Raw genomic sequence first — 27,024 nt, 5'->3', positions numbered from 1 at the left:
AAAAACCCTAAATTAGGCAAAATTAAAGCCACCTCTGCTCTCCCAGCCCAGACATTGGTTCCTCTTTGCTGCCTCTGCCTGCTGGGGTTTCCAGCCCTTTCAGCAGAGCCAGACCTGGCTCCAGTCCTGCCCTGGAGCTTGCCAGGGCTGGGCCAAGCCTGCCAAAACTTATCTGTGGGCAGAGGCTGTCTAACAGATGTGTTACTGTCCCCACCAGCCATCCTGGGCACAGCCTGAGGGGACACAATCACCTCTGTGGGGACCCACAGAAACTTCCCATCTGAGGGAGGCCAGCTATCAACTCAAAACTCAGTGTTACCTGGACAATGCTCTGAAAAAAATAAAGGCTTAAATGTATTTTTAAAGCTTGGAGTTCACTGCTCAGTGAAACAAAATAAGAAAAATAGGCAAATGAGCCCTTGTACTCCAGGCCAAAGTGCAGCCACCAGGTCTGAGGGAAAAGAGAGTGAAAAAGAAAAGAAATAGAAATAAAAATATATTCTGCAACAAATGCACTACTATCTTATCTGCAACTTCAACACATTTTTCTGAGCATCTTGGTGCTGAGAAAGGTGGAGGCAAGACACTCTCTGCCTGTGGGATTTTCCAGGCATTTCCAGAGCCCAAGCACAGCCAAGAGGCTTCAGCTGCTGCAAGAGAAACGTTTAATCAAAGACAGGGCTTAAATGAACTGAGCAAAGCTTAAATGAACTAAGCAAAGACAGAGCTTAAAGGAAAAGCTCAGGATTTGAAAGTGCAGACGAAGAAGTGCATACAGCTGTATTTATACACACACACATCTCACAGATGTTCTACCTTAACCATCCTTAAAACACCACAGATCCCACAGCCTTTGATTCAATACCCAACTGTCCTGCTGGATAAAAGTGAGAAAAGCACCTGCTTTTAATCTTTGTGTTACAGCAGTTCCCTCCCCTCTTCCTCCTCTAACTCCAACAAAAAGGAAAACTGCCAAGCAGAGAAGAGCCCAAGCATGATGATGCTGGGGCTGAAACCACACAGATGAGGGAGAGGGGGCAGCTGGATACCCTGAATCCATCGGGAAGGAAAAACCCCCTCCATGAATGAAGGCTGGAAGCAATCTGAGCAACCTCACCCAGTGATGGCATCGCCGCCCATGGCACTGGGTTGGAACTGGATCATCTTTAAAGTTCCTTCCAACCCAAACCAGTCTGGGATTCTGGGATTGAAGCCAAAAAGCAAAGCATTTTGAAGCCAAGAAATGCAGACAAATGTGTTTTCAGGTAAAAGTTCCTCTCTGGGGTGAGTTATTGATGGTCTCTCCTTCCCCCCCACAAGCCCTTGTGAAGATAGATTGGTGTCCAGGTATTTCCAGACTCAGATGTCACTCCTCCCTGGAGCACTGTGACCCTGCACACCAAGATGCAAAACAGGAAAAGTAAACCAGAAAACAGGAAGCATCAACTTCTGCTGAGAGTGCTCAGCATTGAGTGCTCAGCATTGAGGTTACACAGGTTGGGTTAGGGGGATTCAGCACCTGGCCAGTGGGCTGGGGATGCTGCTGGGGACTCAGAATCACAGGGATTGGAAGGGACCTCTGGAGACCACCCCACCTGGAACAGGTGACACAGGAACATGTCCAGGTGGGTTTGGAATGCCTCCAGAGAGGGAGACTCCACACCCTCCCCGGGCACCTGATCCAGAGCTCTTTCTCCCTTCCTCATGTTGAGGTGGAACTTCTTGTGTTTTAGTTTATGGCCATTGCTCCCTGTCCTGTCACTGGCACCACTGAACAGAGTGTGGCACCATCCTCTGACTCTCCTTGGAGACATTTATGTGCACTAACCAGATCCCCTCTGAAGCTTCTCTGCTCCAGACTAACCAGACCCAGCTCCTGCAGTCTCTCCTCAGATGAGAGATGCTCCAGACCCCTCATCACCTCTGGACCCTCTCCAGCAGCTCCTTGTCTTTCTTGAATCATGAAGACCAGAACTGAACCCAAACCTCCAGATGTGGTGGAGTAGAAGGGAAGGATCATCTCCCTTGACCTGCTGGCCACACCAAAATGCCCTCCAGCCTTCCCTTGGCCCCCAGGGCACAGTTTGAACATTAACAGTTCAACTGGCTCATCAGTTTAACACCTCAGAGCAGGTTAGCAGCCTCATGAAACTCATTCATCCCTCTGCCATGGTTTGGGGCCCTGGTGTCACAGCCCAGCTGTGCCCAAGGGATGCTCCTGCTCCAGGGCTGCCCCAGGCACATCCTTCCTGCAGCAAGGGTCCCAAGCCCGGGGAGTGCTTGGTGCACAGCTGGGTGAACACGTAAAATCCTGAAGCACACTTTGCTCTGCCTGGCTTCCTGCTGCCAGCCTCAGCAGGGGATCCCAGTGCCAAGTACCTGAGGAGAGCAGATTAGTCCTTCCCTCCTTTCAAGCTGCCATCCCTGCACCTGGGAATGCAAAGGCTGCAGCTGTTCAGTGGAAAGCAGCACTTCCTGTGCTCACAGCAGCTTCCTACCTGCAATAAGAGGGAGAAAAAGGAAAAAAAAAAAAAAAAAAGGCCCCTCCAGGAGTTTAAACCCCTGACAGTCTCTCAAAGCAGGCTGAAGTTTATCTGAGAGCAGTGACTATGCAGGTCTCACCCAGCACTAGGCTCCAGCACTGTGGCTCTTGTAAAGCAGCTGCCTTGGGTGAGGGCTCAGAAACACTGGAGCAAATGGAGAATTTCATTCCCAACACCCATTCCTGCTCCTTTGTGCTGCTGCTTTACTGGAACTTTCCACCCCTGGGCTTGGGGAATCAGAAAAGGAGTGGTTTGCCTTGAAAGGTCAAGGGAGACGCAGAGCTGGGAGTGAAGCACACGAGGAGAGCTGAATTCACTTGCGATCCTTGCAAAGAAACCACTTTTTAATAGTTTCTCTCTGAGTCAGACTAAAGACAATATGGCCTAATAAAAGCTTTTTTCCACTCATCTCCCATCTCCCTGCCCCCTTCCCCACCCTGTCAAAGGGAAGTATGGACCTAAGCTTACACCCACATGTGAAACTGAACTGGAGCATTTCCCATGGACCACAAAACAGCCTCATCCACAGCTTTTTTCTATCTGTGTTGAGCAATTTTACACAGACAGGGACACTGAGCCTAGTGAACGACTTCCACAGGCTGGGACTCACCCCAAGAACTGGAAATGAAAGCGCTGGAATGTGCAAAGAGCTTGTTGCTACAAATACATGTTACATTTAGAGCTCAATTATTTCTCTTTATCAGGATGAAGGCAGAAGAGGACAGCCCAGGTGGGAACCACAGGGCTTTTCTACAACACCTCCCTGCTGAGGAACACAGAACAGAACACCACAACTGCCCACCCAAGGGCCTCCCACCCTCAGGATGCTCCCTGAGAGCACCCACCCCATCCCAAACACCTACAACGCACCCCAGCTACTGAGATGTCCCAAATGAAGGCTGAGGACCACCAGGAAAGGTCCACTGCCTCAAAGCAGCACATCAGTGAGGGCCAGGCTGGATGGGGCTTGGTCTACGGAAGGTGTCCCTGCCCATGGCAGGTGGTGGGATGAGATGAGCTTTGAGGTCTCTTCCAGCCCAGCCCAGTCTGTGATTCTGTGATTATGAACTGGGGCAGCTCAGCTCTGCCCCACCAGAGCAGGGGCCTTCCCTGAAAGACATCTTCGTGGAGATCTCCACCAGGATGATGTTCATCAGTGCTGGAGGCAGGCCGTGCTCACAGGCACCACTGCAGCTGACAGGCCTTGCTTGGAGTCACACCCCTGAACATCAGGCAAGGCTCCAACCTGAATTTCCTGTCTTGTCTTGGGCTCAGGCAGAGCTCAAGTTTGTACAGAGGTGGAACTGGTGCAAGGCCATTCAGAGGCAGCAGTGGAGCTAGGGGATGTGCTAACACAATTCCAACAGGGACCTGACTGCCCTCAGCATCAGCACCTTTCTGAGGCAGGAGGGAGTGAACAGAGGGGAAAACAGAGCAATTCACAGGAAGCTTTTAGCCCAAACAGCACCTTTAGTCAGCCTTTGGATCTGCAGCTCCAAGCCCCTGGAAGTTTAGATGCCAGGTTAATATTGGCAGGTCACCTGCTGGGGGGGTTTTCCTAAAGGGAACACGAGCCAGAGCAGGTTCAGTCACACACTGCAGCCATGGCTCCCCCCACACACATCCTCAGCAGCCCAAACCAAGCTAGTCTGTGCCACTGACAAAGATATTCAGCAGCACCAACATCCTCACTAAAGGGAAATGACTGTTCAAGAGAACTTGAAGACAGGAAGCTGAGACTTCAGGGTGCTTTTCCAGTCCACACATCCCAGCTCCATCCCCGAGGCAGGAAACTGGGCTCAAAGAAACTATTCCATGCCATCCTGCAAGCCTGCTGGAATGATTTAATGTTCAGGCAACAGTCAAAAATGTGAATTCTGTGCCAGCACTAAACACTGTTATTAACAGGCTTTTGGGCTGTGAACCAACGTTCTGGTGGTGATGATCCTCCCAGGATCCCAGCTGGGGGGCCAGGGGCAGCAGGGACAACGTCCCAGCACAGCAGCACACACACCACAGTCTGTGACACTCATGGTATGCCTGGGGAGGCAAGGACACCTTCTGAACATTCCAGAAGAACTGAGACTCACATTTAGGAGCCTCCTTTCCCTGGGAATAGAGCTGGACAAGAGACTGGAGTGGTTGGAATTTCAGCACCTTGTGAAGCCTCAAGACTGTCCCTGCACAGGGAGGGCTCTCAACTTCCTTCTGACACAGCATTTGCTCCAAGTCAAAGTCAGTCAAGAGGCACAGAAATGTCTCTTCCCACCCTCCTTTTGGATTTTTTACCTGCACAGATTCTTGGCACCTTAACATCAGCCAAGAGCTACACAACAAGCTTTATAATCCCGAGCTAAGAAAGGCAAGGGATCAAAGTGAGTTTCCCCCAGAGCAACACAACCTCCCATTAGCACCTCCTGACACCTCAGACTGTTTCTGCTCTGCCCAGACCAGAGGTCCCTGTGCCACCACTGCAGGCAGCAGGATTCCTGTGCTCCCAGTTAATATCCAAGCACCTGTCACATAATTCAGTATTTCTGCCTGTTCTGAGCTTTACTTTCTAACTAGAGCAGCTTGACAAAACATTGTGCTGGACAGAAAAGAAAGAAAAAGCACTGCTGTACTCACACACAACTGAATTAAGTCCAAAATTTTGCTTCTAGGTAAGAGTAGGGATTTTGATGGGGCCAGTTTAGTGCTTTCATAATGCTCTATTATGGAAAGGAGAACAAAAATACACCAAATCCCTGAAGAGCTATCAGAAGTAACTAGTCCAGGAATAATAAAAAATGGAAAGAAAGGAGGGAGTTGGGGGAAAGATAAAGGGTGGTGGGTTTTTTTCCCTAATCCCACTGACACATTTATTAAGCCCTTAGATTTGTGTGCATGTAACTCACAGACAACCCTGCAGACAAAGCCTTTGTCCATGGAACCTGTGCTGCATCCTGTGCAGTAAGAGCTGCAGAACCCCCACAGGAGCCATGAGGTATGGGGTGTCTGACCCCTCCAGCCACCCTGCAGCCATTGGGGCTGCTCTGCAGCAACAGAGAAACCCACAGCAAAACAGAAAGTCAACATTCCTAGAGAGAGGAAAAGGTCAAGGTGGGGAGGGATCAGAGTTCAGCTAAAACCAGTCACACACAGGAAGTTCAAAGTAACTCCTGGGCGCTTCACACTAATGCAGAAGTGAAAATTAGATCTCCTTCTTCAGGGGAGCGGTGAGGGATGGACAGAAAAGCAAATCTGCATCTCCAGTGGAAGAGCCCTGCTGAGAATAAACACAGGAGAAGGGAGCCTGTGTTTGTGGGAGCACACCTGAGCTGCTGGGGGCACTGAGCACATCTCCAAGCCCCCAGTTTTGTCCCCATCATGTGCCCATCTCACCAGCCAGCTCTGACCCTCAACCAGGGCAGGTGCTCACCTTCCTCTTTGTTGTTGGTGATGTCTTTCAGCAGCTCAGTCTTCATGCAGCCGTCTTTCCTTGGCTCTCCCTTACTCAGCACTGCTCGCTATGGTGGGGGAGAAGAAAAAACAGAAATATCAGGGTTGAGCTCAGTGCTCAGACACACGGTGCATTCAAAAGAAGAGACAATCATGGACACATCCTGTTTACAGCACAGCCAAACCTCCCTCTGCAAAATAAAGGCTGCCAGGAAGCTGCCACCAAGGCACAGGTCACAGATAAAACACGGCAAGGCTGGCCCAGGCTGACAGCCCGAGGAGCACAGGGGCTGCAGGCTGTGCCCAGGGCTGGCACTTCCCAGCTCGGGGTTGGATGCAGCCAGACAGATTTTCCCAGCGCAACGTGCCTGGGAATCCAGCTGAGTCCATCTGTGTGAAAGGCATCTCGAGGAGGTGACTCTGGCTGCCCCAAAACTTTTTAGCCTTTGGGTGAGGGAGGCAGATCTATCACACTTCTCACTATGACCTCATTTATCAATATTTCCAGCCCCTGTGCTTTTGGTGGCTTGGTTGGGTTTTTTTGCAGCTCATTCAAATGAACATCCAAAATTGCAAACCATCAGTCAGCTACAGCTACCTCCTCATTCATAACATCCATGTTTATTAAAGTTAATGAGCTCTATTTTTAATTCTATAGAAAGCAATTTCTCTTTTCCCCCCTCTTTTTGAAAAAAAAAAATTACATAAAAAGGGAACACCTGCTCATCTTCTCTGCCTTTCACACGCCTGGCACAACGTTGTTAGTTCAGGTTCGCAGCCTTAATACCTTCTCCTTCTCTATTTTGAAGTAGCAAGACCAAACCAAAAAAACAAAACCAAAAACCTACTACCAAAATAAACCAGAAGGAAAATGGTATTTTAAAAAACTGAACTAGAGGGGGTCTTTGCCACAGCTGTGTAGTGGAGGCAGGGATGGGGAGTGCCCTGCAGAGCTGGAGGTCGGTGCCGGGTTCAGCACGCGCTGCCGGCGCCACGGCACAAGAAAAAGCCCAGGTCAAGCCAACTGTTGTAGGCCAGCACGGGGAGCAGATGGTGCCTGCAGCCATGCAAATCACAGGGTTTAAAGCTCACTGGGTGATAAAGAAAGAAAAACAACCTGCCCACCTCCCTTAGAGCAAGTGAGGGGGATGAGACACACATGGAGCCCGGTGTGGCAGCTCCCGACCCTTCCCAGCAGTCGCCCGTGCCTGTGCGGAATTGTCCAGAGCTGGCAGGGGAGATGGGCTTTGGTGCTGCTGCCACTGTCACCAGCCACCCTGCCAGGCTGGGGAACTCAGTGCAATGCCCTGTGCTGGCAGGTGCTGCAGAGCAGTCCCCAGCCCTGTGCAGGGCTCATCCAGCCCCAAATCCCTGAAGGATCACCCTGTCCTGCACCCAAATCCACCATGGCAGAGACATGCACCACAGGAAGGAGGGAGACAGATTCCTGGGAAAGCCTCCACCGCCTGCCAGGCCCAGAGCTAAGGGCACTTCAAGGATGGCTCCTGCAGCACAGGACAGAGGCTGTGGGTGGCTGCCTGTCCCTAACCTGCCCCAAGCACAATCAGACACAAACCCAGCCACATCCCAGGGCTCTCAGCACCGGCAACTTGTGCTCCAAGCACAGCACCTTCAGATCTCCAGTCACAGACCAAAAAGCTGCTGTGAGCATTGCAAAGCTCAGCTCAGCCCAGCCTAACGCAGAACCTACCTTCAGCACACACTGGCCAACAGCTTCCATTGAGAAATGGTCATGAAACACAGCCCAAACTCTGAACACAGAGCAGCTGTTTTATTTATTCATTTGCTGAGCCAGTAGTTTATATCCTTGCTGCAAACATAAGCTTGTAAACCCTACCTCTCCTCTAGTCAGACCTCTTGTAAACTGGAAATAACCTCAGTTTTTTTTCATGGATTATCCTGCTGCAAGACCTGAGCAAAGAGAGCTCAGAGTGCTCGGGGGCACCCCTGGCTCCCCCCACAGCCAGGGGCACCCAGGCCCTGGCCACAGGCACCAGCAGCAAATAAAGAGCCTCAGTCAGTCTAACAGGGACCAGTTTGTTTTCCCAACCTTTGTTGCAACAAGGAGAGGTCTTGATATTCCTGCTCCTCCACTGACTCATGCAAGAAGCCCCAGGATTTCCAGGGGCCATTCTTTGCCATCTGAGCATGATTTTTTCCGTGTTTTCTAAGCAGTACCCCCACTCCACACACTGCCCACGCTCTCCCTTCCACAGGGGCATTGCTGCTGCTCGCCCATGAGGAAAAGCCACCGCAGGAACCCTGGAGTCAACGAGACCTTGACCACCCTCCCTGCTCGCTGCAGTCACCAGCAGCTCAGAGCTGCCTGCCCAGCTCTCAAAGCAGAATTCCAACTCCAAGAGAGAAACCACCACTTTTGTCCTTTGAAGAGTACAAAAGCTGGGTGCCAAGGCAAGGCTGGCTGAGGTGGCATCTCCCAGGCCCTCCTGCTTCCTGCCTCAGAGACAAACCCCTCACTAGCAGAGGCAACACGTTACAACTTCCCAACAAGAACTCGGCATCGAGGTAGAAAATAAAAGAATAAGTAAAAATAAAAATAAAATAAAAAGCCAACTGTGAATTTTGAAGCATTTTGATCAGAAGGAAGCCACAGGAAATCCTGCAAAGCTCTCGAAGCCTCGTCCCCCCAGGCCAGAGCTCTCCCGTCCTCGCTCCATCGGCGCCCAGCACCGAGGGGCACCCATGGGGCACCCAGCACCATTCATTCCCACCCAGCTCCACCCAGCCAACTTAGCACCAACTTCACCGCAAGTGTCAATACCTCCAGCTTTTGTGTGTGTGTGTGTGCGTGTGTGTGTGCGTGTAATGTTGGGTTTTTTTGCCCTCCCCTCCCTTAAATCCAGAGCAAACTTCCCATTCTGCTCACCCTCCCCATGCCCCATCCGTCCGCTCCCGATTGGCAGGGAAATCCTATACCCACCCTCCCCGCCGAGAAATGTCTGCTCTTGCAGCAGTCCCAACAAAGCCAACTGCCAAGCACACGCTGCTTCACAATAAAAGTCTCACTCGCTCCATTTCTTTTTTTCCTCCTTTCCCCCTTTCCCGCAGCCGTCTGCCTCCATTCCCTCGCCCACCCCAGACTGATTATTAACCATCCGTGGCTGGAGAACCTCCATAAAGAGCACACACAACCAGCCACGAAGCATTCTTCCCCCCCCCAGCCTTAATTTTTAGGTTTGAAAGGGTACAAAAAATTAGTGCATCTGAAGAAAGACTGATTGGGTCTTTGAAAGGGCTTTAAGAGCCATGAGGAGCCAGGCAGAGGAGCTACTGCTGGTTTAGTTTTTTCCTCTCTACCTCTGTTTACAAGAAAACAAGCTTCCTCTCCTCCATGAGGTCTTTGGAGGGGATGGAAGACAGGTCAGACCGGCCAAGGAAAGGCTCTGCAGCATTTCCAAACAGATGATGACTGCAAACTACAGTGGTGCCTTTAAAACAAACACCAAAAAAAAAAAAAATAAAAAAACAAAAACGCCACCAAAAAAAAAAAAAAAGAAAGAATAAAAGAAAAAAGTCCATAAAAAAATAAAAAGGGAAAAGAAAGAAGAGAAAAAGAACAAAGCTGGGAAACACAAAAAGAGCTTTCGCAGCCTCCTCTCCTTGGTATTTTCATCAGCCATCCGGGTGCCCTTCGCAAAGGTCCAAACAGGTTTTATAGGCAAAGACAACACATGCACAGCAAAACTCCAACATATTGCAGCTTACCGAGCCCAAGGGACCAGAGTTACATCATGAGCCCGAGCTCTCTGCTCTCCCGGCAGCCCGGGAAGGAGCGCAGGCTGAGGTGCCAAGATGTCTACCTTCACCAGGGTCTTTTTTTTTTTTTTTTTTTATGTCTTAAAAATCAACGGTCTGGGAACCCGAGGCTCGCAGCAGCGTTACTGTGAGCAGAGCTGTGCACACACAGCAGGTCCATCTGGAAGAGGGCTGGGAGCAGGAGACCCCTCAAAGTGCCGGTTCCCATCCGGGGCAGCGCTTGCACCAACACCTCTGCGGGATGGGCAGCACCGATCCTGCCTGGACCCAGCCTCCAGCTGGTCACCAACCCCTCCGAGGTGACACCAGACCCTACTCAGGACACAGCCCCAGGGAAAGCTCCCACCAGCCAGGAAAATGAGGGCTGCAGCAATGCTGGAGCAAGGCAGAGGCAAATCTCTCAACAAATGATGCAACCTCAGAAGTGGCAGATTCTTATTCACTCATTTTTTCCTTCCTTCTCCTAAAAAAAATACAAACTGAAATAACACAACCCAAACCAGCCTGCTCATAATAACCTTTGCCTTGAAGAGAAGACAAACATTTTGTAGTTAATTATATAGGAAGTAATGATTAAGAGAATGTTTGTAGAAAGAGAGTGTTTCTTTTGTAGGCACGGGGAGGCTGCTCATTTCAGATCTCAGCACTGTGCTTGGGCAAGGCCTGGGCTCAAGGCTCGTGGGGACGCTGACCACGGGCCTGTCATTAGAAACAACAGAAGCATTTGATCTGGAGATGGAAGGAAACACAACCACCAGCATACCTGGCCTACAAAGCAGTCACCATCTCAAAGCTCCTTTTTTTCAGGCTAAGGCCACTTCCTTATAAGCCTCATGCAATCATGTGAACATGGAATTTTATCTGCAGCTCACAACAAGCACTGCCCTCAGCCTGAAGTTTGCTCCCAAATCAAATTCTTTGCAATGCTTTTGTCTCCTGAAATCCTTTCATCCAGACTATTCTCAATAGAAAAGAAACATTTCCTCCTCAACCCCCATGTCCTCTCTCCTATTCCAGCCGCACACGCCGACTCCCCGAGAAGGGGGGAAGCACAGAAAGAGGTGCAAGTCCCTGCATGCAACAGCTGGGAACACGGAGACACGTGCATGAAACACAACAGGACTTAAAGTGACTTCTCCCAAGACAAGGCATTCCACGACGGCGTGCAGCCTTCAGGCAAGGGGGGTCTGCAGAGCCCGTGCCCTCTTGGAAAGGGGAGATCGATTTACACTTCCTCACTGCTTCCAGGCCCATCTAGCTGCATCCCAGTAGAGTTAAAGCCAGTGCAACTTGTGTGTGCAGGCAAATGTAAATCCAGAGCAGACAAAGGCGTCCCCTCCTTCCACAGGCTGAGGGTAGCAAGGAGTCCAGCTGCTGCCTGCCTTCTCCTAGCCCCCGGGAAGGGAGGGGGGGAAGAAAACCCTAAAATGGAGACCAAGATTCATCACTATCTCTAGCAAAACCAAACCAGCCGTTTCAGAAACACCGAGTCCCCAGGAACTGGCTGAGCCAGGACAAAAACAGAGCACCAAGAGGAGCCAAGAGCAAGCAGATTCCAGCAGTCCAGGGCAGGGGAGCTGGGAGGCAGCTCACCCCCATCAACGGGGCTCAAGTACCTCTTCAGCCTCCAGCTCCTCTGCCTCCCACCCCAAAGCACCGCAGCCAGCGGAGCAGGTCCCTGTCCCCCTGCCCATCCCCATGGTGCTCAGCCAAAGGGCACATGGGGCAGCAGCGGTGGGAAAGCCCCTCGTGGGTTCCCGTGGGACCACGAGGGCCTGGCTGAGCTGCCAGCACCACCTCCACCTGGGTCACCTCTGGCCATCGAGCGGCCAAGCAGCGAGACAGCGGTGCCTGTGAGCCAGGAAAGCGGATGGGGAAAAGGGGGGGAAAAAAAAGACAAAATAATAATGAAAATAATCATAATCATAAAACTTGCACCCTCGGGCCTGTCCCTCTAATAACTACAGCAAAACCTCACCAAGGCCTTACTCTGCTGGAGGGCGAGAAAGCGACACAGCGCTGCCCAGCACCCGAAGTCCTGGAGGTGGGAGATCCTCACACCCTCTCCTCCATGGCCTACGGGCTTCGTCCCCGGCGTGGGGCCTGGTTTTTCTGCTCTGTCATTAAGAGTGGAGCCTGGTCTTTTCCTTCAATCCCAAGAATTGCACGGAATTAGATCATCTTTCTGGCTCGCCTCCCCCTACAGGCAGCTCCCGAGCATGCTCAGCGCGGCCGCGCTGCCATTTCATAACCGCATTGTTTACGGACACACGGACCTGCCATCTTTTGACAGGGACACAGGGCCCGTGTCCCTGCCCAGAGCCCCGGCCCCCGCCACAAACACCCCCTTGGGGGCAGGCAAACGGCGAAAGCATGGGAAAGTAGAAGCCTGGAGGGTGATGGTGATGGGTTGGTTGTTTTTTCTGATGGTTTTTGTTTCTGTTTTCTCCTTATTTGTTCCTTGATTTAGGTGAAAATCCACGTGCTTTGGAGGGAGAGGTTAACCCCTGTGGGGGCTGTGGGGAGGAGGAACTCGCAGGGTTCGATGCAAAATGCCAGCCATGATTTTTAGCTTCTTCGAATCACAACTGTGCTTCGATGATACCTAAAAATATAATCCCCAGCCCAGTCTGCCATCCTCTGCCGAGCCTTCCTCTGTGAGAGAAGGGGTTGGAAATATGGTATTTCCCTTAAATAAACAAGTTGGCTTAGTCCCAGCACATACAGTTTTCTCCTTTAAATGCAAACCAGAGTATTTTTGCAGGCACACAGGAAAGCGAGGAGAGGAGGAGGGGAAATGTTCTTCATTTAACACCAAGAACTCCATGAAAAGCCTTGCAATGTTGCTCAGAGCCCCACTCCATTCCAGCCCTCTCCCTGTCTGTGCTGATCATACTTCACAGGTGAAAGCAGCTCTGACTTATGACAGAGAGAAAATGCCAGAAGAGCTGGAGGTTTCCTCATCCTTGGAACAAGGACAAGTTGTGAAAAGCTTCCTTTGCAAGAGCCACTGCGCTGCTCAGGCACAGTATGGCAGTGTTGCAGGGAGGACACTTGCTCGTCAGACTTTCTTAACCCCCACTGCCTCAACCCTTCTCCACGTCCTTCCCCCTCCTGATGGGGACCGAAGGAAAAACATAAATAAATCACCTGGTTTGGAGGATGCAAGTTGTTGTGTTGGAGTCCAGGATATTTTGTAATAGCTTGCTCAACGTTTTTTTCCCCTTCTTTATTTTCCTTTTCTTTTTTCCTAATGGAGGCTTTCCAATTAGCTTGTACAGTTTGAGAGCTTCGCTCCTGCTGCTTTCCTGACTACTGTAAATCCTGGCAGGCTGCCCTCCTCCTCTGCCCCCCTCCAGGACCAACACCACCCTACAGCAAAGCCAGACACGTATCCTCCACCCAAGAGACCACGGAGCTCAGGGGCACAAGAGGGACAAATCCCACTGGAACCATGAGAGGCCATAAGGGGCCTCTGCAAGACGGGCTGGTGTCAAAACTCTGAATTCGGAGGAGTCAGAAAAAAATGACTGGCTGAAAATGAGAGTTGAGGATTATAAACTCAGGGATTTGTTTCCAAATCACTGACATTCCATGTCACTGCAGGAACATATGGTCCTCCAAGGCTTGCAAGCAGGGAGCACACGCCATCAGTGCCCCGAGCCTTTGGGCTGACCCCAACACACGGTCACTCTCCCGCTGCGGCCATTCCTCGACCACTCTCAGCTCCAGGAGCAGGAAGGCGAGAAGGAAAAACTTCAGGGAAAAGCAGCAAAAGGAAAACAAAGAGGAGCAGCAGGAACCAAGCCAGCCCTCCCCCAAACCAGCTGGCCAGGAGAGTGAAGCTCCTTAAAACTCCTTGTTTACCTGAATAAAACAACTCGCTGCCATTGCATGAGGTGCACACAATTCTCTTTCCTTAGGAGGTGGCATCACATGGGAGAGCTCCCAGGAGCCAGGTCATGGAGCTGCCTCTGCCCCCCACCCAGGGCTGGTCTCACAGAGGCTGAGCTGCAGGAATATGTCTCATGTGTGCCACAGAGCCTACTTCCACCCAAACATGTTCTGTGACGAGGGCAAGAGCTCGTACTGGCACCGCACAGTCAGTTAAATACATGAAACCGAACAAAACCAAGACCCAAAGGCCCCACTTTGGGCTCTTAACCCTTGCTGAGAAGCAGTGCCAAGCCCAGACCTCGGCAGCTCTCTTTCCTCCAAAGTAGGTCAGGCTTTTCTGCGTCTCTGCAGACGCTTCCCAAGGGCCCCAGCCGGCAGGGACAGAGCGTTGGGCGCTTTCAGCCGGTGCCACACCGGTGTCACCGTGGTCACCACCACGCAGGAGCACACCTCAGAGGGTTTTTGGTTGTCTTCTCAGCCTTCATCAAGCCCAAAGCCCATTTTCTCCCTGGGTGGAGCTGCTCAGACAGCAGGTCAAGGCCTCAGCTTTTCACTGTCAAAGAGAAATCTCAGCTCTCTCCTCGTGACTTCTGATGTCTTTTCCTTTTCTTCTGGGTGATGAACAATGAGCACATTTATAGTCCAGTGGAGACACGATAGATACTTAGATTAGGTATCACAGATTGTCCTGTGTAGGCTCTCTAATCTTTTAAATGCCATCTTCACATCTTGCTCCTTGATTGAAAATTCAATATTGTGTCTGCATTGCAGCTTTGAGGGTCTCCCCGGAGCACAGCAAGCTCAGTGTTCTGCAGGGGTGTCTGTGCCTTCCAGGGCCCTGGGACCTTCTGTGTCCATCCCAAATCTCACCGAGGTCTGTGGCAGCCATGAAAGCTCTTGCATGTAACACGAATCACAGAGAAAAAAAAAATTCCCAAGGGCAGAACCAGGGGGCTGAGTTTTAAAACATGTTGCAGGCACAGACCTCCTGCCATGAAATCAACCAGGGATGTTTCCTTTTAATCAGATGTTTCCTTGAATTGCTACTATGAAAAAAAAAAAAAAAAAAAAGAAGAAGAAGAAGAGAGGGGAGGAAGTCACCCCAAAATTAAAAGGATTGCTTCTTCCTGGTAAAATACTGCTGGCTCTGGCCTCCACCCGAGTGAGCCATAGGCAGAGGCTGTCAAAAGAGACCCAGTGAGGAGGTGCCATGTGGCCACAGGCCCTCTCCTCCCCTTTAGAATTCAGTCTTCAAGCAGCTCAGGCACCCCAGGCTTTGTGCCTTTTTCTTCTAAGAGCTACAAGCAGAGAGGGCTCCTTGGAGAATTTTCCAGAAACTTCTCACTTAAAAAGCACAAACAAATCCTAAAAACACCAAAAAAAAACCCAAAACCAAACCAACCCCAAGCAAGCCTCCCCACCCCAGGAGCCCAACGGAAGGCACGAGGGAACAAAGCCCGAGGTTTGCCGGGGTGCTGGGAGCCCATGGAGCAGCCATCCCAGCAGGAGGGGCATCCCAGCAGGATGGGTGACGCCAGCCCGCCTGCACGGGCCCGCCGCGAGCAGGGATATCCAAAGAAATGAACAAACAGCCCCGGCCATGCTTCCCCGGCCTCTGCTCCTCCTCTCCTCTCCAAGGCCTCTCCTTCCCCGGCAGGACGCAGCCTGCCCTGCCAGGGCCTCGCCAGGCACGGGAGGTGGACGGACCCTGCGGTACCTGCGGGCAGCTGTTGTCTTCTTCTGGTGAAGACTCCAAGAGTTGCATATTCCAGATCCTCATGAGCAGTGATTCAGTTTCTGCTCATGTGATAAAGCTCCCTCTACAGAGTGAGCATGCCCAGAAGAGCCCATTTCACTGCTCCCTCCACTGCAGCCATTTCACAGAGAACCTGCCGGCTCCAGGGCGTCCATTGGAGCGCGATTATCCCGGGCATCCCGGGGACGCACCGCTAATGCAGATCATCTGTCAACTTTCTGACAGGGCGCCAGGCCTCAAAACTGATCACTCGCCTGAAAAAAAGAGAAAGCTTTTTAAACCAGAGTGCTGTCTCGTGGCCTTCAAGAGTAGCACTTGCTCGTGGGAAAAGGAGAGGCAGGAGGGACAGGGAGGGATGTAGGTGGCTTGGGGATGTCCCCGGGCTGATTTCGTTGTGCTTCATGAAGTGCCCGACCTCTGAGAGCTGGGATGAAGGCACATGGGTTAAACTGATGCAGTGAGCAGAGTCCAAGACAGTGTCTTCGAGATCCAAACTGCTGATCTGAAGGGGAGATCATTTTCACTTTGGGGATTAATAACCTGACCTGGTACAACTGACTTTGAAAGGATATCACAAACACAGTCATGGAAAAGCAGGGGGGGAACGGAATGAAGGGACATCCTCGTGGATCCATCCTCATCCTCTCCCTAATGAAGGGATAGTTAGCTACGAGGCACAGGAGCTCTAAGCTCAGCCTATGTCAAACCCTACAATACTGCTGGCCCCAGCCAGCAAGATAACAGAAGAAAGTTTAGCTTCAAAATAAAAGTAGTTTGTCTCTGTTCCACTTCACAATTAAACATAAACTCTTGGCAACCTTCATATCTGCTCAGGCTCCCAGTAAAACTGCCAGAGCAGCTCGCAGGAACATCTGTAAGCAGAGCTCGGCTGGGAGGGATTCAAGGAAGACTGGCATTTATCGGAGGCAGAAGCAGGAGGCTGCTGGAGCCGGGTGTCAGGCTGGAGAACCTCCCCCCGAGCAGGGGGAGGGCGGCCGGCAACCTCGGGAGGAGGTGAGGAAACTCCGACAGGAGGAAGAGGAAACTCCGACATGGCCCCGTGGCACCACCCGCGTGCTCTTGGCCAAAGGAAAAACAGCTTTCCAGAAGAGGAGAGCACTGGAGAGCGTCCTCCTTAAGAGAGAGTTCTCTTTAAGAGTAGAAACTACAGTGAAGACAAGTGGAGTGAAATGTGTGACAGGGAGCTGGGGAGGGCAGGGAGCAGCCTGCACTGTAGGGAGGAACAAGCCATCCAAATCCATAGGGAGCTTTGGAGGAGCCTGGGGATGATGTTTGCCCTGCCCCAGCACCAGGCCAGTCCAGGCCTCAGCACAGCACAACAGCCACGGCCAGCTCTGCCAGGCTGGGAACATCCACAAGCCACGTTTCCTCCAGTCCCAGCAGCTCTTTCACCGCTGTGGCCAGGCACGTTTGCAGAGTTGCAATAATTAAAGCAGCAAAGAGCTGCTACGGATCTCCCTCGGCTATGAGGATGTTGTTTTCCTCTCTACACTCTGGAGAAGTTTCACTACTAAACAGTTAAAACACACAAGGCTAAATCGAGATGATTGAAATTCATAGGCAAGGAGTATTTGAGGTGACAGTATAAAGAAAGGATCGCTCTTTCACCCACCGGGTTTTCATTTGATGTGAATCTTAAGTTTTAATATACACAAAATGAGATTTTCCTGGCCTTTCTCTCAGTTGCTGAGAGGTGTAGAGGTAACTCATTTAAAGACAAATTCAAAAATCCCCAAACAAAAGCAACAAACCCCAGCTATACAGACAGAAGTTGCATTATACACCGCATCAAAAGATTACTGTACTTCAAACCAAAGATGGCTTTAAAACAGTTGATGTGCTGCCCTTCCTTGCAGCATGAAATTACCAAGCTTTCATTAAAAGCCCAGAAATAGAAACGAAGATATTAACAAAGGCAGTGTCAATGATCCACCACAGTCAACATTCCCTTTCTGAGATAAAGTAACACCAGAGAACGGCGGCACAGCCGCGGCCTCCCCACTGCATCTCCACACCAGACATGTTTTCACTGCTGAGGTTAAATATACACTGCGAGCAGATGCTACCAGAGATGCTTTTCACATCTCATGGCCATCCTTGAAAGCACTAAACACTGTTTAGAAACAAAAAGGAAAAAGCAGGGCACTGCAGATGCTTCAACAACCAACTTGAGTAAAGCGATCGATCGGCGCCGCAGCAGCATCTCTGCCACGGGGGATGCCTGGGTGTCACTCAGTGAAACCTTACATTTCTGCCATCCAAAAGGAGCAAGAAGCTTCCAGGGCACAGCCATTGGCAGTGGGAGAGGTGTCTCCTGCCTGGGACCCCCCTGTCCCTCCCTGGCAGGGGTCTGCACACCAGCAGTCACGGTCCTCTTTCCAGGCTGGCTGTGGAAGAGGTTTTGCTGATGATGCAGGGTGAGAACAGGCCCATGCCCCAAGAAGCTGAGCCCTTTATTTAACCCAAGTGCCTCCAGCAGCCTTTCCACCACAGCCAACACCCCCCTTTCCAAACATGCCAGGGCCCACGGATTACAGGGTATTTTCACTCCACGGCTCTGCCGCCTCCCTTCTCTGATTGAAGGCTCAAGCTCCCCTTTCAGAAATCCCACATTTTCGGGAGGAAGGGAGCAGCACAAACACCTCCCTTCGCAAAGGACACCAGGTTCCTCAGGGCTCTTGCTTAATGACACCATTAAGTCCAGCATTTTCACAGCTCCCTTGCAGGGGAAGCCCAAGTGGGAGGCAAAGGGAGGTTTTTCTTTTTATAGGAAGAACAATATTTAGCTCTGCAAAATACAGAGGGTTTTCCTTATTTTCTTTTTTCCATCAGGCTCTTCTTCTTGCAGACCCTCCAGCGGATCAAATCTGACGCTCCCTTTCAGCCTCCTCAGAAGCAATCCCAAAGCTGAAGGGACTTTGGGTATGAGATGAGCATTTCTGCTGGGATCCTGATCGTTTCTGCATTGCTATAAGCCATTCTCCAGCTCTACCACCAGCTATTCAAACATTCCTTCTGCTCTTCAACTGTTATATACAATATTTCTTAATCAGGATGTCCCAGGACACACTGGGTATCCATCCCCAGCACCCTCCAATGTCCACCTTCAGGCTCAGGTAACAGCTTTGAAAGAACAGGCAGTCATTAATGCATCTTTTGGAATCAGAGCTTTCCCCATCTTTCAAAACCTGGTTTATGTTCCTAAAGCTTTCAAGCCATCTCCCTTCCTCCCCTCTTTTCCCCAGCAGAGCTGAAAACTGTTTTTACTTAATAGGAAACAATAAATGTTCCCTGGGATGCTGCATTGAGTAAATCATACATGCTAAAAAGGAAAAAAAAGGGAAAAGAAGAAAGATTCTCTCGGACAGCAATTGAGATGTGAGCTCTCTGGGAGACGGTGCTATGTTTTGATAAGAATATGCGTTGAATATTTCATTTACAGGGCAATCCTAGAACTTTATTTAGCAGCATATTGGCCAGACAGCTGTAATTTAGAACATACTGTATTCCTAACAGTTCCCAATTATAAATTCCTTCAGCTTTAACTTACAGTAACCACAGCTCCTTCTATTTTGGAGCTCTAAATCCACCATTTCTCCCCTTCATTCAGCTATGGCATATCAAGAGCTCCTACAGTACAAACACAGCCTCACTGGAGAAGGGTCCTAAATCCAGCATTCTCTACCCCCAGCACAGCGAGCAGGCTTCCAGCACACTCAGTGCTCCACAGACCAATGTTTTATTGGTTTATTTGGGGACAGTGGCCCCATTTGTCAGTGCAAAGCCATCCTGCAGTGCCCTGCCAGCAGCAGGCTGGGAAAATGGCTGTGCACATTCCATCCTCCTCCTGCTGCAACAAGCGCTGGAGATCCTGCCAACAAGCCTCACGTGTTCAGCGTGGCCCTGTTCTTTGACCTCACACCTATTTTTTTTAAGGATTAAGGCACCAACATGAAAATAAGCAAGCTCTTCACTGGAGGAGAATGAGTGCTCCACGAAGCCTTTGTGTCTCTCCCCAGATCATGAGCTCCTGTGGAACAGCGCCTGTTGACGGCTCTCCCAGCCATCCTGCTGACTTTATCAAATTTCTGCAAGGAACAGAAGGAGCAGATGAACTCTGTAAAAACAAAGCTCCTGCCTCCATGCAAATATCCCTGGTTAAGAGGAGCGGAGAAATAGAGCGAGCACGATGTGTGTACGGAATTGGCTCCACACACGCTGCTTCTCAGCAACTGCCATAAGGTGGCAGTGGGTCTTTAAGGCTACCTTACACCTTCCCACAGCACAATAGGAACGAGCACACCAGTGGGTAACCAGCAGCTGAAACCGATTAAGTCAAATTTCCTCATCAAGGGAACCAGGCCCCACATGAAAACTTGGGGCTGACATCACCTCCACTGCCAGAGTCACACGAGGAGGAAAAGCCACGGGGGTGAATTCTGCAAAGCCATAAAGGCAGCCCCCATCTGAGCCAAATAAAATCAACCCCTTTTCCCTCTTGTGTACAATCACAATGCTGTTTGTTTTACAGAAACACTTCTCTTTGTGCATTCATCCAGCCATAAACAAGCCAGTGACCATTAAAGAGTAGGAGAAGTTCTGCCTGGCCAGCAAGCTGGGCTCCAGCAGGATTTTATGCAGGGAACATGAAAGCCAGCCCAGTAAGCAAGCTGGTCACCAGCTCAGCACTGGGCTGATGTAGCAAAACAGGCCCAGAAAGCACCGAGGAAGAGTTGGGTTCACAAGAAAGATGGAACCAGGCAATAAACAGGCAAATTACTTTAGGTAATGAAGTGACTCATCATGCAGAATGCCCATCACCTGGGACACAGCAATAAAACCAAAGCTATGCCAGTCCCCCCCTGAACTGTGCAGTGAAAAGTGGCCAGAGGTGCCCTGAAGGAAGAGCTGCTCTACCTTACAGCACAGAGCCTGTGATCACAGAGATTTCTGCTCAGGAAGTCAAACACAATAACTCTGTACCACCCAAGGATTCCCAGTGCTGACAGAGCAAACCCCTCACCTTACCTGTACCTACAGCCAGGCTGGAACACTGGTGGGTCCCCCCATGTGTGAGGGGACAGGTCAGAGAGAGCTGACGTCCCCCTGCTCCACACCAACCCAGAGCTCCCCTACACCTCGCTAACACAAACACCCAGAGCCAATGTAAATGTTTTATTGGCACCTCACCACGCAGCGTGCTTGTACAACAACTGGAGTCAATCGGCTCATGCAGCACATACCTGCTGGTGCTTACACATTCCTTGTAAAAAGCCGGCAACTACGGGTGAAATCCAAGAGCCCAACCGAGCACAACTCACACTGCCTTCCCCCAAACCCACCCACCAACACATTAAACCCCTGCAAGAAGCACAGAAAAATCTCTCAGCCGAAGGAATAAATGTGCATATTCCCTCCTCTCCATGCCACTTTGGAGGACCTGATGTAGCAAGGTTTGTTTGCCATCACTGGAATGCAAAATAAGTCAGGAAGAGGGGAGTTTGAGTTTAACATTCTTCCACCCTCCCACGATCCCAGACGGATCTGGGTTTAAACGGCCCAGAGCAGGTCTGAGCCCGGCGAGGCTCCCCATTAATAACAATTAGCGCCCGAGCCCACGATGAGACGCAATCACGTGCCTGCCAATATGAAGGCTCAGCCCTGGCTGCAGCCCCTGCCTGCTGTCAACCTCATGTCACCACCCTGACATTGCACAGGTCCCTTCTCCACGCCAGCCAGCAAAGGTCAGGATTCCAAACCCCTCCCCGCAGGAAGCGTTTGAAGCCATCTCGTGTCAGTGGTTTAACTGCGCTGCTTCTGAATCGATTCCAACAGTTTGCACTCCATCCGGTCTCCTGGCTGCCCCAGCCCAGGGGCACGGCAAGGAACCGATGGATTTGCCCTACCTCCATCCTGGCTGCGGGTCCCTCCAGGTCCTGACTCCAGGCCTATCCCTCCTCCAGCCACAAATCCATCTCACTCCATGGGTGCAGCCTCCACCCCGGAGCATGCTCAGTACGGGCTGATCTTCAGCCATTTCAGAGCTTTAATGAAATGTAAGCATAAGGAAGTGTCATTAGCAAAAAAAAAAAAAAAAAAAAAGGGAAAAAAAAAAAAAAAAAGGTGCAGGATTCATCCTGATCTGGCCAACCTTCCTCTTCCCATCCTCTTGTCAAGGAGGCAAAGCTCTCACTGCACGGATAGCAGGCATTTTTAGGCAGCAAGCATCTTGTTTTAGAACAAAAGCAAGGAAAATCCTGTCTCAGGCAAGCTTTGTGCAAAAGGAGCATTTCCCAGTGACATTCAAACCAGCCAATTTGTCACTCTGGGCCTTCCACAAATTACAATATTTTCACAAAATACCATTAATATTATTTTTTCCCTCAACGGGCTTCAAGCAAGGCTTTTAGCTGGCAATGCAAATAGTGCTTCCCAGCCATCTTAAAGCTAAACCTACCCCAGTCTACCCTGAACTCCTTGAAGGTTATTTTAACTCCAGTTGCAAGGAAGTTAAACAGCAGGATGAAAGAGAAGGAAAGAGACTGCAGTGTAACACACTTCATGCTATGCTCTCCTAAGGACCTGAATTTTAAAAGAGACATTTGTTTTTCACTTATCAGCCCTGAAATTCCTCCATCATTGCCTTGTCTCTTCAATGTAGTAGGATTGTTTCAATGAAGAATTAATAGAGGAATTTTTTTTAAATCCTTCCTAGGTTCACAAACAACAAAACATGAAAGACACACATTGTTGGAGCACACTAGGGGAATAAAGCCCTGCACACTCTGAACGACATGCACATGGAGCTTGATTATTCCTTAAAAACTTGTATTTCCCCACATATTCTTTGCATATCTCCTACAGATCCCTCCCAGCTCACTGAACTACCCCAGAAAGCAAAAACAGTTGGTAAAAGTAAAGCTTTGCCAGGGCAAAATATTGGTTATTCAATCCCAACAAAATTGGAACATATATATCCTGTTCCTCTTGTTGGGCCCAGGCCAAAACCAGCTCTGGATGCTGAAATCCGTGAATTGTGTGTGCTCTGCCGAGCCATGTTCGCTTCCCGTGGAACACAAGCACTGTCTGCTCCAGAGCTGGAGCTGGAGGAAAATTCAAAAATAAAGCCAGTGACTTTATCAACACAGCATTTCAGGAAACACCAGGGTGGCAGCTGAACACCAAACCAGCTTTTTCCCTGAGCAGAACTTCCAAGGGAATGGCAACAACGCTACAGCCGTTCCATACAACGCCACAAGCCAAGTTCAAGCCAAGATTTTCATCAGGCCCCAGCACATCTGTGCCAGATGCACTACACAAACAACTCATGATGTTGTTCCCTCATCCCTCCTCCGATAAATTCAGCCCAGTCCTCAACACCAAGCCACAGCTTTTTAGCAAATTCTTTGGGCCCTCAGGAGCGCCAGGCAGCCTGGCACGCCAAGCGCTGGCGAGCTGCTTTTTACTAGAGTATTTTTAGAGCAAAAACATTTGGTAAAGTGACCCAGGATAAACCACACTACTTCAGTGTGCTGAGCTCTGCTCAGACCTCTCCTCCTGCTGAAGGATGTCACCAAAGGCCATTTGGCCCCAGGCTGTCCCTTCCCAGGGACCTCCATCCCGGCCCAGATCAATTCCCTCCACGCTAGCTGGGCAATCCCAGATACCGCCCAGCGCCTTCATTAAGCACAGATTGATAAACCCTGCCAACAAATTCTATTCCCATCCTCTGCCTTGCCTGGAAATTGGAGGTAGTTTAAAAATAATATTCAGACCATAAAATCCCGAGGCATGTCTGCTGAATCGAGCGGTGTTTGCATCTCGCACAGCTCAAGCATGTCAAATTTGTTTCCTTGGAAACAAAGACCAATTTGCAAGCATTGCTTTCTTCCCTTTTTTTTATTTTATGTAACGAAGACATCCATACCTGCAGCTCTTGCTGATACAAAGGAATTAAAGCAGATTCACCTACCAACAGGGTTCATAAGAGAATTATTTATGTATTTCACTAATGAACCATTGGTTTACTACACTAAGGGAAAACCAGAGTACATTACTATTTAAAAATCCCATTTTCCCTCAATGGACGCACACTCAAGGAATAGCATTGATATTGTTTCCTCGGAGACAGGTAGAAAAAACCAGCAAAACCCAGAGTGATTTCCTTACCCTGGGCTAGGGATGGTGGGTCCAGTGGAGGAGCAGAAAATCCTGTCCTGCTCCTGCCACACCACTCCAAAGGACACACAGCTCAAACACACCTGCCTCCAACACAGGCTGAAGAGTCAACACAAGCTTCATAAAAAACAAAAGTGATAACATCTTGTAGATATGTTTTGGCAGTTTTAAGCCCAACTTTTCCCCAAGACACGTAGTAGGGAAGTTGGGAAGCCAGACCTTCTGTGCAGCCATAACTCTTCTCCCAGACCCACTCCCACCTCCCAGGGAAGGCAGTAAATCCTAAAGCAATGACACACAACCTCTCTGTGAGAGCATGAAACAGGAGGGAGGGCAGAAGTGTCAGAGCTGGGTTATCCACAGGCTCATTTACAAAGGGAGTCAGAGCCCCCAGCCTCCGGAGCCTCTGTCAGGAGCTCAGCACCTCTCACAAATCCGTCAGATACGGCGAAAATTGGAGACGTGAGAACAGCGAATAAAATGATGGCTCCTCAAACATGCCTCCCCAAGGCCTGCTCAGCACAGAGGTCATTCCCAGCACACCTGGGCTCAGGCTGGGTTACAACCTCTCTCTGAGAAGGTCACCTTCACATCCAAGGGAACAGAGCTCCAAACTTCTCCTGCTCCTGTTAGGATCACTGCATAGAAAAAGCCACAGGAGCCGCACAAACAGGAGGTGACGGGAGAAAGAAAACGCTCCTTCCTCCACACAAGGGACAAAGTTTCACCATTCCCTGTCCCTGGAGAGTCCCAGAGTTGTTACTGGAGCCAATGGCCAGCACTAAATCTGACATAACTGTGGATGCTTCACACTTCAGGCCTTGGACTCCAGCATTCCAGGTATTCCAAAGGGGTTCCAAGCTTGGCAAGGCCACTTTCCTGACAGAGCAGCCTTGCTCTGCTCTTCAACATGCCCACAGTAGGACCAATCACCTGGAGGGCAATCTGTAAACAAAAAGCACCCATAAAAACCCTAAACCCTGCAAATGTCCAGCAGAACTCACACAGGGTCTCACCCTCGAGCTTGAAAAATTAAATTTTTTTTCAGTACTTTCACTTGGAGAGCTCTCAGCACCACCAGCTCAAGGTTCTAATCTTGCTGCTGCCAAGGAATCCTGGAAACAAATCCCCCAGACTACCAACAATGTGCACCTTTCCCAAGCACTGTAATTGCTAAATTGTATTCCAACCAATGCCACAGTCTGAAGGAGTTTTGGAGACTGTTGAATGAATTCTGGGGGAAGACCAAGAAAAGCCATCAAGTTCTTCCTGATCAAAAGCAGAGCAAATACTGAAAAACCATCACCAGGTAAAAGAGAACCTGACAGATACATGGTGATTTACTTCGAGATACTGTAACAATAATTAGGACTTTATAAAGCAATTTATAATTAAAGATGGGAATAGTAGGCAGTATTAACGTATCCACTTTTGCAGATGGGAAAATCAAGATTTGGAGAATTAACTGCCAAAAATTTCTGGAGCAGCCCTTCCCAAATGTATGGAGCAGAGGAGCAGGGTACAGGAGAACTCGAGTTGAAGTCATGCTCAGCTGCTGATTTACTGAGTCACCTCAACTGAACAAAGCTGGGCCAGCAAGGAATGTGTTTGGACAGCCCATATGAGCTGAGTCAAATTTAAATTCCACTGAAGTCTGAGCACCTCAAAGCTCCCTTCAATAAAATCCTCCGTTATTTAAAAGCAACCAGAAAACCCCAAACCACATAATGTACGGAACAAACACATCAGTATTTTCTCCCTCTGTCTGATATTCCCTTAACCAACATGTTTTTGGAGGGGAGGGGAAATATTTATGCAGAACAGTGACCATGCAATCACTAAGGAGCTCTTTATGCCCACTGCCAAGTTTGAAAGTGGGTGGATGCCATGTGGGTGAATCTGTGACACCAGGACACAGGCCAGACTCATAAAAGGAGTCAGACACGCTGGAATCAACCAACAGGAGCAATAAATTCTGAGAAATTCCTTAGAAATGTTTTGTCAGATAACTGGGCTGCAAGTCAAAGCCCCTGGGGCAAGGGCATGAGCTCCGTTATGGGGTTTTAATGCAGATGCATGAAACACCTGGCAAAGGCTTGGGTGAAAAGATGGGATCAAACAAAAGGAAATGTGGAAATAGAGGAAGATGACACCACTTCCTATCAAATTTAACTATTGCAGGTGTGGGAGGGACAATGAGCTGATGGGATGCTGAGAGCCCCAGGTGTGTCTGGAGACCTCTGAACTCAGGCTTGAATTTGAGGTGACATTCATGGGATTTGTTTTAATATCCAAAGCATTAAACCATCCTGTTTGCTTGGGCTCCCAGAGCCACAACACTACAGCCTTGCTGTATTCTAGAGAACAGAGACAAGGACAGTCTGTGGAGCTCAAGGCCAAGACTGACAAGTTCATCGTGATGCTTTCCCACAGGGAAGCTCTGTAGAATAAAAAAAAATAATTTTAAATCAAGAGTCACACACTGATTTTGGGTGGCCAGTTCAGGTAAAGTTTTTCAAATCTATTTTTAGAATCACAGAATATCCTGATCTGGAAGGGGACCCACCAGGATCACCCAGCCCAGCCCCTGGCCCTGCCCAGACCCCCCAGCAACCCCACCCTGGGCATCCCTGGCAGCGCTGGCCAAAGGCTCCTGGAGCTCTGGCAGCCTCGGGGCCGTGCCCATTCCCTGGGGAGCCTGGGCAGTGCCAGCACCCTCTGGGGGAAGAACCTTGCCCTGAGCTCCAGCCTGAGCCACTCCTGACACAGCTCCACACCATTCTTCTAGAAGAAAATCTCCTCCCCATTTACAGACATTACAGCAAGAGGCAAATGGTCCAGACACTTTAAAATTAGGCAGTGGTTTCACAACAAAAATTAAACCATTCTTTCAAAAATAACTTCCCTCCAATTCTGCCCCTTCCCACCCCCTCTATAAAACCCATTCATCTGCCTCACAAGGAGGCACAGAGCTTCATTTTGTTAACTTTTTTAACTGAAGGACTCAAAATACAGTGAAACACTAGGAAGAAAAAAACCAAATAAACCACAAAATGTTGCAATAACAAGCAGCCCTCAGAGTTGTGAACCAGAGATTGGGAAAGATGAACTTTGCAGAACGTCTGCCCAGCAGCCTCTCTCCTCTCTCCCACTCTTGGCCACAGGAACCAAAATCTGTTTGGGAAGCAAAGCAAGGGAAGGTAGGATTCTACCAGGGAGAAGTTCTGCACACTGAGAAAAAGACCATTTGCACTATTCTTATTATAGAAGAAACAGGAAAGGGCTGTACAGGGCCCAGACTCTCCCTCCCAGTGCTGATCTACTGAATTCAAATGTACATCAAAAGTATGATGGAAGTTTCTCCTCCACTCTCATACAGCCTCACCTCAG

At 49.8% G+C, this 27,024-nt stretch overlaps 1 protein-coding gene across 14 annotated transcripts in view; it reads right to left on the bottom strand.

Annotated features, from left to right (window-relative positions):
• The window catches only part of EHMT1 (euchromatic histone lysine methyltransferase 1), a 123,370-nt gene that overhangs the window by 58,368 nt on the left and 37,978 nt on the right, over window positions 1–27,024 (bottom strand). For 9 of the 14 annotated variants that reach the window (XM_038156000.1, XM_038155992.1, XM_038156001.1 and 6 more), the window contains exon 2: window positions 5,965–6,052. In XM_038156000.1, the coding sequence (XP_038011928.1) occupies window positions 5,965–6,010 (46 nt within the window). In that variant the 5' untranslated portion in view covers window positions 6,011–6,052. Of the gene's footprint in view, window positions 1–5,964; window positions 6,053–8,892; window positions 8,926–11,760; window positions 13,645–15,396; window positions 15,690–21,362; window positions 21,501–27,024 lie in introns of those variants that run through there. The other 5 variants (XM_038155990.1, XM_038155994.1, XM_038155995.1 and 2 more) reach the window with 5 other exon arrangements.

Source organism: Motacilla alba, chromosome 17, assembly GCF_015832195.1.
Source record: "Motacilla alba alba isolate MOTALB_02 chromosome 17, Motacilla_alba_V1.0_pri, whole genome shotgun sequence".
Classification (NCBI taxonomy): Eukaryota; Metazoa; Chordata; class Aves; order Passeriformes; family Motacillidae; genus Motacilla; species Motacilla alba.
Note: the sequence above shows the minus strand (reverse complement) of the source record. Positions and strands in the feature narration are given on the sequence as shown.